The 11,936-nt window shown below is 43.6% G+C and overlaps 1 protein-coding gene across 4 annotated transcripts in view; it reads left to right on the top strand.

The window, feature by feature from the left end:
* LOC128450788 (uncharacterized protein KIAA1522 homolog) overlaps nucleotides 1-11,936 on the top strand; it is a 32,836-nt gene that overhangs the window by 906 nt on the left and 19,994 nt on the right. Inside the window, exons 2-3 of one of the 4 annotated variants that reach the window (XM_053434464.1) lie at nucleotides 4,525-4,607; nucleotides 8,471-8,777. In XM_053434464.1, coding sequence (XP_053290439.1) covers nucleotides 8,495-8,777 — 283 coding nt within the window. In that variant the 5' untranslated portion in view covers nucleotides 4,525-4,607; nucleotides 8,471-8,494. Of the gene's footprint in view, nucleotides 1-63; nucleotides 204-4,524; nucleotides 4,608-7,096; nucleotides 7,229-8,470; nucleotides 8,778-11,936 lie in introns of those variants that run through there. The other 3 variants (XM_053434466.1, XM_053434465.1, XM_053434463.1) reach the window with 3 other exon arrangements.

The following is an 11,936-nucleotide window of genomic DNA, read 5'->3' as shown; positions in this document are numbered from 1 at the left end:
AACCGGAGGCAGATAACACCACCACCTCCAGTTCAGGACCTCTCCGGTGGGGGTCTCTCCCTTTCTCTCTGTTTGCCTGCTCCTGGACTTTGAATCAAAGGCAAGCTCCAAACCCAAACTCTACTGAGGACCGCGATGGGGGTGGTTTTGTTCTTCTCTCTTATGTGGCACCATGGCTTCAAGTTTACCTCATGTACCCTCTGGTAGGTGAGACTCAGACAGAGCCATTTGTTTGGAAAGGGTGTGTCGCATACTGGTGCTCCTTCCCTAGCCAGCCTCGCCGTGCCAGGGCTTGTACCCATGGAGATTACAGGTGTGTTATGTCAGCACTATAGGAGACACAGCAGAGCCTGGTACCTGAGATTCACAGAGAAGATGTTGAGGAAGGGACAGAGTGAGAGATGAGTTCACAGGACGAGGATGAGGAAGTCTTTGGAAATTGCTTTCTATTTTTGGTAGAAACACATGTGCAGCCATGTCCCAAATATTCAAAGACAAAGTTCAAGTTCAGCTTTTGCTCTGCAGAGGTTTTACTGTGTTCACTTGTGACCCATAAGTGATGAAGTTGCACCTCATTGAAGGGAAGGGGGAACTTTGAGTGTTGTAATGGTTAGACACATGACTATGAGTGTGTATGGGGGGGGGGGGGGGGGGGGGAGTTTGACAAAAGCACCTTGTTAATCAAAGAGATTAGCTGATGATTAACTCTGTGGCTCCTCATCAATACAGAATCAGTAGCTGTGAGCTTCAGTATAGGGCATGTAAAAGAAAATAAAAGAATGTGCCAGTGTCTGTTTCTCGTCTTCTAAGAGTTCACATGAGTTCACATGAGTTCCTCTACATCCAAACTTGTTGGGTTTTTCTTTTTTTATTCCGAAACTGCTATTTTGCCGACTCTCAGACCGAGTGGTTATCTTCAGACCGGAAGAAATTGGAGGCAGCTACAGTCAGGGCTATTTGTTTTGACCGGAAAACAAGAGCAGAGAGCACCCAAGGGCCAGGATGTATTTTTAAACCCCTGAGTCCAGTTGTGTTTGTCTTCTGGTCACTGCCCGCTCTGCAACAGCTTCTCTTCCTTGCCCCTGGCTGACCTGTCAGTTCAAGGGTCTTAAAGCTCCTCAGAGGCTGCAGTCCAGTCACAGACCCCTGGCAACCCCTGGACGAAAAGCAAACATTACACTTTACAGAGGAGAGCCCCTGTCTCTGACGCATCTCAGAACACTGACACATTACATTCCCCACTATTTCTATGGAAAGACACAAAAAATAAACATTGGTTACTAAGACCATCATGATGTTGGAACTTGCCCTTTTTTACTTTATTGGGTGGTTGGTTTGTTGGTAAGTAAGATTACCAAAAATAACTGAAGGGATTTTCATGAAATTTGGAGACAGGATGTGGTATGGGTCTGGGAAGAATCCAATAGATTTTGCTGGTGATCTGGATTAGTTTGTGGATTCAGGATCTGACTAACATTGTGAGATAGTGTCAGGGTGGCCATTGTGGAACGTTGGAGACTGTTGGGCCTTAGCAGAGGTGCATTCTTATAGTTAAATATTCTTACTAAAGAGTCTAAAGACTAAAGAGTACTTATTAGACATTGTGACAACTACAGTATATCAGCCACCCAGAATAATATTATCCCTTTGCTGATTAACTGTCCAGCAGAAATTACCCAGTTACAGTTTCTTCGTTTTCATTTTTTTCTTTATTCTTCTAAACATCTCTGGAGTTTAAGGGACTTTGACTGATGGTCACATATAATATGGAATTTGAAGATGCCCCATTCAATTGTGGGAGATTATTTGCTACTTTTAGCTATTTTCTGACAAGTAAATGGACAAAGTATTAATTAGTCAAGGAAATAATCAGCAGATCAATCAATTATGGAAAAGGTAATTGGATGCAACCCTAAACAAAAATGTAGATGGATGCGAGGCTTTTAAAAAGACACACACACACACACACACACACACACACACACACACACACACACACACACACACACACACACAGCATCGAACTTCCATTCACTATGCAGCCTTACCAAAACCTTATCCCAAGCGTTAACCGTTACCTCATAAATAATGCATTTCCTCATTAGGACCAGGCTTTGGTCCCCACAAGGTCCACTGGTCCTCTCAAGATCAACATGGAAAATGTCCTACAGAGGTAACAGAAATGAGTACACACACATTTATTTTTTTCCGAACATATGCAAAGATATGAAAATCTGTACAGGCTCCATCACTGTAGAGTATTTGTAACTCCCCATACGAAAAGAATTATCTCCAAACATTAACCTCAGCCAGTGCAGATAACAACATATTGCAATGTTAGCTCAAAATGACTGTCATGCACTGTCCATTATCTCCCCTTCTTTCTTTCATGGCTCGGTCAGGGCGGGATGTGTGGCATGGATGGTCGGGGCAGCAGTGAGGGAGGGAGGTAGGGGATGACGGGTAGAGGATGAAGGGGGGGGGGGGGGTGAAAGCAGATTTGGAGAGAAGAGTTCCTCAGTGGGTAATTATCAATCTCTCAGGAATGTAGCCGCTGCTCTTAGCAGACAAGCCGCTGCATGGCTACAGAGGCCTCGCAGCACGCCAACTCGCATTATCCCGTCCACGGATCTCTGCACGGTACCACCTCTCTCTCACACACTCGCACACAAACACACACAGCGTCTGCAACCTCTGTGAGTTCAGTTACACAGCATTTTGGTTGATTTGCATCATTATTGTGTTTATTTTTATCACCGTCATTACCTACCCGGTCTTTTTCTGACACTTTATCCTTCCAGCAACACACAAAGGGACCACATGCTGTCAGTTAGCCCTTCATTCATCACTGTTATGTGTTGGTATGAAACCAAACTGTTGGAAACTTGTGGCCATGATGGACGCCTGCGCTTGAAATTCTAATTTCATAACGATTTGTAGCTATTATTTATGTTTTTTTAAATCCTCTCCTTCACTATAAAAGGAACTTCACTTTGATGGAGGAGACACTTCCTTTTATTGATGCCTCACACAGAAAAAGACACCATCCCTGGTCGTGGACTATTTCTAGTTTTATCATAGCATCGCCTCCACATCCTTCAGAGTGCATTTCTTGTGCAGTAAATATTTGAACATGAGTGTGCAGCATTCTAGCCCAGACAAGGTTTCTTAAGTCTGCTCTCCTTTGTTTGATAACGCCCATAGAAGACAGCCAACGCCCTGGTTGATGCCTAAAGGTGCTGTGCAGCAACACAAGTTTTATACACCGCTAAAGACTTGCAATTTACGTATACAGTCACTGTAAGTGTAGTTTCAAAACTGTTATTGGCCAAAGCCGGCAGTTACTGTAAATCCTCTCCCCTGGTGATTTCAGCAGGGTAGGGTACTGGAGACTGGAGACGTCTCTTCCTTCCTCCAAAAACAGATTATTAACCTTCCTAATCTGTTGTTTCCTTATTAGACTAACCACATTCAGCCCGACCTTAACCACCGCTCGCTGACAGCTGAGTCGCCCGTACCCTGTGAAACCCGGACACTCAGGCGCAGATATGTACTTCTGGTTAAAACGGAGCCAGTCCTAATTCAAACAAAGGTGGCTGCCTGCATCGCCGCCTGCGGCACTCCCTCTTGGCTTCACCTTATTCCCCATGTGAGGCGGCGTCTGCTCCGTCAGCCTCCCGGTGAGTCACTGCCATCAAAGCTGCAGTTCCTGGAGCTCCCACTTCCCCAGACCACCCCCTCAACCACTGCCTGTGATATTCACAAAGTTCACATCGATAAGGATGTGATTGCAAATGAGATTAAAATGAGTATTGTGTGACTGCGTCGCAAGCTTTGTCACAATTGATGCCTGTGAAAAGCGACCAGATGAAGTTTTTTTTTTAGACCTTAAATTTCTATGAAATACTTTTACTTCCTTACTACATGGTTGCAGGTTGTCACACAAAATATAAATTTGTTTTAGAAAAACTTCCCAAACGCAGTCAGCTGTTAGGAGTGAGTTTAGTTTGAGCTTTAAATCCTGCCCTCAAGGCTGTCAGTTTAAAACAAATACTGAAACATTTTTTCAATTCCGCCTCTACACAGATCTGTTCAGGGTGTGTGCTTGTAGTTGTTGCTTGTATTTAAAGTGGTTTTCAAAGATAACAACTTCTGGTTTTCCCTCTTTTTTCTCTCACCAGTTTTTCCAGTGTAAGACACAGATCTATGGTTCATTATCTTGGATTTAGGACCCTGTACAGTAACTTGCCTTAGGCCAGACAGGAGTCAGTGCTTTGCTTTGACTCTGTTGACCTGCTAAACGTAGGAGAGGAGTCCCAGATTTCCCCTGGAATTTGTGTCCTGAAGCTGCGCAACGTGCAGCTAGCGTAGGAACATAATCAATAAATGCTGTTCCCAAGTACAATAGTCCTCAGTCTATTTCCTGACGGTGTTTAAACTATTATCAGGCCTCAGTTTGCTTTATGGTGACGTGCACACAAACACACAGTGCTGTCAATGACATATAATCGCTCTGCGCTGCAGGTATTGGCACACTGCGTTGAGGTTTGGCCTTGTTAGAGCGGTGCCTCCTGTCCGACGCGATGGACTCACGTCTTTTGTGAAGGGTAGGTAAACAGCATGTTGGAACACGTCCCCACAGCGGAGTGAGTGAGTAAGAGGAGTGAGTGAGTTAGTGTAGAGAGTGAGTTTTTTCTTGTTTGTATATTGACTTTGGGCACATGACCTGATTATGTTTTTAATGATAAATTTGATAAGAATAGAAAAGCTCTAGAAAAGTAATTGTCTGTTTGGCAGCTCTTCAAGAGGTGGTCTGTAAAAGGTAACGGCAGCGAAAAATGTATACAACAAATATACAGAAACATAAAGATAAACAATATAAAGTGACATAGGTAACAGCCTTTTGGAGAAAGATATTGTTTAAGCTGCTTATAAACTGAACTCCGTAGTTCCCTCATATTTTCTCTGGAGGATGTGTACTTGTGAAAGCAAATTGTACAATTTGTACAATTTAGAGGAAACACACTGGTGAAAGCTCATTTGTATTACTTTTTTATGCAATTTCTGCCAATAGATCCTTTTCACCTCAATGTTAAACACTGAACCTTTAACTAATGCCTGGAACCATAAAGCAGCTTTGTAATTAATATGTCCGTGCACTAACTTTAATCAAAACATTGTGAGTTTAAAACTTAGTTACAAGACAGGTGGATTGGACATTTTCTTCACAGACAACATATTTATGGAGCTGTGCGGATGCTGCATTCTTCACATCATTACATTTGTTTACAAAACTGAAAATTGCAGGTTGTCTAGTGTAACAAACGGCAGTGTGAGTCAACTCCTTGTGGCCCCACTACACAGACAGCGCTCCGCTGGGTGGTCCCCCGCCGCATCCCACAGCTCTTTAGCATGACTCTGGACTGGAGCCTCTCTCTAATGGAAATAATACGAGTAGTTGTTGCACTCCCCCAGGCAGCCTGTGGGCTATAGATGAATGAATCCAACCCGCCCCCAACTTTTTTTTTTTCCTCAGAGAGGCGTCTGGATATTGGCGAGCGTAACCAATACAGATGCACGGATCTTAGTCATGGCCAAATGACTGTAATTTAGAGCAGGAGAAACACAGGGCTTAGAGGAGGGAGAGGTCTTGTACTTTTCTCCATGAGGAGATGGATGCTCTTTCTTGTTATTGGGCTTTCACTGCAGCTCACGCCTCAGAGGACGTCAGCTCCACGTCAGATGTACTGCAGCGAATAACAACGTAAGCTGGTTTAGATAAGAAAAGAACCAGATACAGTATGAATGGAGTTTCAAATGGAATCCAGGTCCTCAGCTAAAGCCTGTCGTAATGGACTGCATTCTTCTGACTTGAGTTAGGATACAAACAGACCAGAGCCAGATTTATAGTAACTTATTTTAGCCAAACCAGCAGCGCGGCTCGAGGGATGGTATTGTCATGGCAAATATCAATCCTGCCCAGAAAGTAAATACTCGCTCCCTCCTTTCCTTCTGGGAGTCGAGTGTAAACATAAAGTCTCCGTTTATGAAGCCTATTATGTTCATGTTTTTGGCAGTGAAGACATAGTCATTATGTTGTACTGGACTGTGTGAAACACCTCATACAATTTTATCCACTGCAACACCACCTTGGTGTTATTGCAGCACTGTTATATTTGAGTGTATTATACCCCTAAACATGTCTGATCTTTATTTTTTTTATCAACACCCATGAATTATTGTCTGTGAAATCAATCGAATGGAAAATCTTGCGATAGTAAATAAATTGAGGAAAGAGATTTAATTGTTGGGTCATGCTCCAACCCTCCACAAAATGTAATGGTATTGGGTTGTGTAGTTTTTGTCTCCTCCTGCTGAATAACAAACAAACTCAGATGAAGACATCAGTTCTGGTGGAGGTCATAATAAAGGGGTCAGATCGTTGCAAGGTTTTACAAACTGATGAAAGGTGACTTTATGATCATTAGTATGTAAGGCATGTGGCTTCATATTGTCCACATCTGCTTGAACATTTTTCCACATGTTGCATCCAAACCATAGGCCTCTATCTTCTCATCACACACACACACACACACACACACACACACACACACACAAACACACACCACTCGCCTGTCTTTGATGGTGAGAGGCAGATTGGGAAAAGAAAAAATGTGTAATCCTCATAGAACATGACGGAACATAGTTTTCTGTGGTTTCTGTTCCTGTCTCGTCACGAGGGGAGTAACGTTTTCCTACAGATCGCGTTGCACTAACATCTCAAAAAAGGCAAAACATTTTTTACACTTTTTTTGTACATGCATGATCCTGAAAGAGTATAACAGCCAAAAACTGTTCGTGAACTTTGTCAACAGCACATCATCCAGGGATTTATACTTCTCTCACCCAGACTCCACTCTCCCCGTCCCTCTGTCTTGCTGCTTTTTTTACAAGCTCTGACTTCTGTCAGATCAAGAGCTCTCTCGAACTTTTAGCCTGTGATTTGCACATAAGTGTGTAATAAAGTGCGCGGCTGGAGGAAGCACAGTGTGAGCTTCAGAAGAGTTAGGCTGGGAAATCTGCCTCAGAGTAAAGAAGTGTAGCAAGGTGAAGGGTGGAGGGAGACACAGAGAAGGCGATGAGATCACTGCTTAGAATGAAAAAAAAGAAGATAAAGGATGACGATGAAACAAGAAACAGGAACCACATGCATACATCTGTGTAGACGGTTAGTTGAAACTGCCTTGTTGCACACTGGCGACTGTTTATTTTTCTATTCTTCAGCTCTTCCTAGTCGTGCCGTTGTGCATGTGTAAGAGTGCATGAGCCTACGGGTGCGGCTTTGTGAATTATGACTCATGTTATGGAATGAAGGGAGCGGTGCCAGTTCTTTCTTTGCAGAACTGTGAAGTTTGGTTTAAAGACAGTAGGGGGTCTGTGTGTAGGCCGAGCGTGCAGGCTGAATGAGCATCGCCCAAGGAGACGCACAAACACAAATACAAACCAGTGTGTGCTCACACACACCAGCGGTATTCCTCTAAAGAATACGTCTGTGCAACTGTGGACACATGTTCTTTCCAAAACAACTGGATTCATCAGCTTTTAATAAATCCTGTTGTTAGTAGTTGACATCACTTCCACACGTTCCTTAAAGTATAGTAAGTGCTTCAGTTTGATTTTAAACTTTTATAACCTCTCTTTTTTCAAGACGAAATCCACTCTGCTGAGACTTGAAACCTGTTTGACATAATCCATCCCTGTGAACCTTGTTGTTTCTGTGGTGTATTTACGGAGGAACCGGTATCTACTACATCAGCTGCGGAAATAAGAATCCTGTCCCACGTTGGTGAATATAGCAGTGGCGAACCTTCATCTCCCGTTCAATTCCAATCTGTGCGTATGAGGAAGCGAATAATACCTTCGCTTCCTGTGGCAAAGCAAATCGCAGTGTGGCTTCGCGAGGATTTGAACTTTGGTAACCTTTGATTGCCATATTCGCTCTGCATTGCCGTATGTGTGACTGTGCCCCAATGACCTTGGTTAATGGGAAATCAAAGCTGGGAGGCAGACACTTATCAGATATACTCGTATTTGAATGTGAGCTGTTTGTGCCCACTCTCAAATATCGGAGGTTGTGATTTCCATGAACGTTTTCACAATCGCTCCAGCTTAAGGTTGCACACAATGGCAGGGTAACTGTGGTGTATGATATAAAAATAAAGTCGACTTAAAGTGCATTTCTCAGTTGTTGTTGTTTATGTGCACTCTAAGGGATAACCAAGAGTAAATCTAAGTCTCTGTAAGTTGATTTTAATTCTCTACTGACATTAATAAAATCCAAGTGGTTTTTAAAATACTGCTACGTTACTTTAATACCTCTTTGAGTGCCAGCACATGTGGTGCTTGAAAATCGAATTTCTATCTTAACCTTTGTTCTCTTTTCCCTCTTTTGCTTTTTTTTCTCTTTCAGGGCACAGCTCCAGTGTGAGGCGGTATGTCTAACCGTGACTCGCTGGGGTTCGGGGAACTGCTCCCCCAGGATGTGGTTCAGATTTTTGCGCAGGAGAAGCACAGCAAAAAGGGCCACAAGAAGCGCAGTCACTCCCTCGGCCGGGCTCTGGGTTGGCTGAAGGGCAAGAAGAGGAAGGATCTGGGACCTAATGGGCGGAGTCTGGGTTTGGGTCCTGCACTCGACTTGGCCTTGGATGGGCACCATGCTGGGCACAAGGGAGTGCTGAGGTCAGGACGACATACACATCCACATGGAAACAGTCACGGTGAGAACACACGGATTGCTCCACTGCATTTGTTTATTCTCACCTTTTATAAGTGAGCTGATCTGTGGTATATTTGACAGTATTCTACGTGTGCCATAATATCCACAGCAAAGCCTTTTCTGACATTAACCCTGGAAAATGTCCAGAATATTGGGTCTGGACATTTTCCGGAGTTTGCCTTTCACATATGAAGAACGCAGCAGGAGATTGTCGGATGTTTGGGCCCCTTCTCCACAATTTGACATTATTTTACTGTTTAAAAACTCTGTTTCTGTAGCTCACCATGGGGAATTCCCCCAAAAATAGACTCTTATGAAATAAAACAATAACCTGCGGGGGGAAAGTAACAGAGGCAAATATGTAATGAATGTGGCTTTATTTAGATTCTCATCTACTAACTGAATTGATCATGAGTTGAGTCGCTTCAAGATGTGTCTGGATTAATGCCTCGTCTAAATTGTATTCTGGGAGAAATCCTGAGTCTTGTATAAGACTTGAATCCTTCTCTGGTAGCTCGTCCATTATGGTGCATGTGTGCACTCGCGCTGTGACACAGTGTCAAACACCATTGTTGTGTTTACAACCACGTCTACTCTGTTCTCTCTATACAATAAGTTACTAAAGATAATATTATATATATAGAGGAAAACACTGGCTTGTTTTAGCTTAACACACACACACACACACACACACACACACACACACACACACACACACACACACACACAAACACACACTTACTACAAGGAACAATCAAGGCCATTCCAGTTCCTGCTATGAGGTCACAGTACCTACAGTACTTATAGTATGGTAAAATACCGATGTATTAATTTCAAGAGAAGCAAATTATGCCGCATGGTCTTGTTATTAATTCAGTATTTTTGCAGAGAGCACTTTAATATTAGGATATTTTTGACGAGCAGGTATAAGTTGCTGGGAACTGGTGGAATATCCCGCTCCTTGCCTCCCAGGCATGTGTGTTTGTTCACTGCAGAAGTGTTTGCTCAGACTGACTTCCCACTCGCCTCCTAACCCTCAGCTCACTTTGTTTGCTGTGAAAAAATCTCTGTCTGTCCTGTTTTACCGTGATACCATCGCTTGCTTACCTGGTCATCGGGTTTACACGCAGGGTGAAGTGCCGTTCAGTGGCAGCAAATCCACAAGGAACATGTATTTAAGGGGAAGGTGTCTTTCATCCTGGCTTTGCACACATACACCCACACAGTCAATAGGTGACATGCACGCGCACAGTGAGCACGTAAAAAACTTTTTCACACACTCCCAAGAAAATAGGCAGCGACACTCTTGACTTTTCCCAGAGCTGCGCTCGGCAGATCTTGTTGGAGCTTGCACATGTGGGCTCATATGTCAGCATGTTTCACTATAGCAGTCCTCCTTTTGTTAACCCAGTTTTTTCTCTGTGAAGTGTAAGTAGGTTCTTTAGTTTTATGCCCTTATCAATCACACACCTGTATGCAGTCGGACAAAAACATCAGACACACAGACTTGCAAAACCTTGTTTTTACTGAGTTGGTTTATGTAAAAACACAAAAGTACCAGCAGTGTTTGGTTAGGTATGTGTTATATATGTTATGTGTTCGTCTGACAGTGCTTGTGCAGTCTTGGCTAATCAACCCGCCCGTTTTTTTAGCTGCGTCTCTTCGTGGTGGAGGTGCACAGCTCGTAGGATGTTGGGCGAGGATTTCCATGGGAATCAAATTCATTGAGTCACACAGTCAAACTATACCCACAACAGAAGACGAGTATGCATAAACACGCTTTGGTAGAAGAGGACTACGCAGACAAAAGTGCCAGTGTACTTCCTTGCACTGTATCGTGCTACGGCAGCAGTGCGAAGCTGAGGGTTATGTAAGAGAAAGTAAACTGTGACGAGAGATAAGGAGTTTCTCCTCTGCCAAGGTCGACTTAGAGAGGCTGCCTCCCACATCGAGCCGAGGCCCTACTGAAATTCTTAATTAATTTAAAGAAATGTTGGACCTCCCAGTATATCTGGTCAGGTTAAGTTAACCACAAAGTCTTTACTTCTAACTTACTTTAACTTGACTTCTAACTGACTGTCTTTACTCCTGAGCGTTGTAGTAGAGGTCCCATTCATTTTCAGACATTTGGATTATCAGCCATAATATTGTATCCTTCCTAAGTAGACTTACCACAAGCTACGTGATTGTGAAATTATATTTTATGCTCCTGTAGGAACCACTAGTTCACGACTTAAGTTCTTGATGTCGAGAAATACCCCTCTACCCACAATTCTCAGGTGCAATAGCGCCCTGTGTGATTGGTGGAGCTCAATGATACATTGTTCAGCACTGATCGTTTCATAGGCTGTTTCTACAACTAGGTTAGCAACAAGGTTTAATTCAAAAGGAAATCTGCTGGAAGTCTTTGGAAAGGGATCATTTGCAATGTGTAGCTCCTTCACTTGTACCTCCGTCTTGTACCTTCTACCTTTTTTCGTTTTGTGATATTCCCCCCCCCCACGATTTTCTAGTAGCTGGTTTGCATGGTTCAAAATGAATGGGAAATAGACTTCTGGAACCAGAGCTTTCTGTTATCATGCTCATTAATGTTTTTGTTGACGCTGGAAACAGCCAGAGTAAACTCTTCATCAGACACTACCTCTGATTAGACAAGAAGCTCCGCAATACCGAAAATGCATCCAGGGGCAGTTTACTGCAGGAGCAATGTAACGCACTCGCTCATTAAAGTGCCTACCTCCAGGCTGAGCCCCTGATGATGATCTGTAGTGATGCCCGAGGGGCCTCCTGCCCACTGAATGCCTGGCATGGCGGGCACGGTGCCAGTTAATTAAAAGCCATGCCAGGACCGTTACAGTGAGGAACAAGGGGTTCTCTTTTTTCCTGACCCCTCTGCTCACACTGTTCATCATCACACTGAGACACTGGAACCCACAGAGGATCAAATGGAGTATGAGTGTGTATGAGAACTTTGTATCAGGGCCAGACTACGTGAACGCAGCCAGGTGCAGATCAGTGTGAGCTTCAGTACAAGTCTGTTCAAATCAAAGCACGCCACACAACTCTCTTCCAGTACGCCACGCTTTATTCACCAGATGTTTTCAGCTCGGCCTCACATATATCCCTGTGCTGTTTTGTTCGTATACCAAGAGATGCAGAC

Source organism: Pleuronectes platessa, chromosome 11 (assembly GCF_947347685.1).
Source record: "Pleuronectes platessa chromosome 11, fPlePla1.1, whole genome shotgun sequence".
NCBI classification, from domain to species: domain Eukaryota; kingdom Metazoa; phylum Chordata; class Actinopteri; order Pleuronectiformes; family Pleuronectidae; genus Pleuronectes; species Pleuronectes platessa.
Note: the sequence above shows the minus strand (reverse complement) of the source record. Positions and strands in the feature narration are given on the sequence as shown.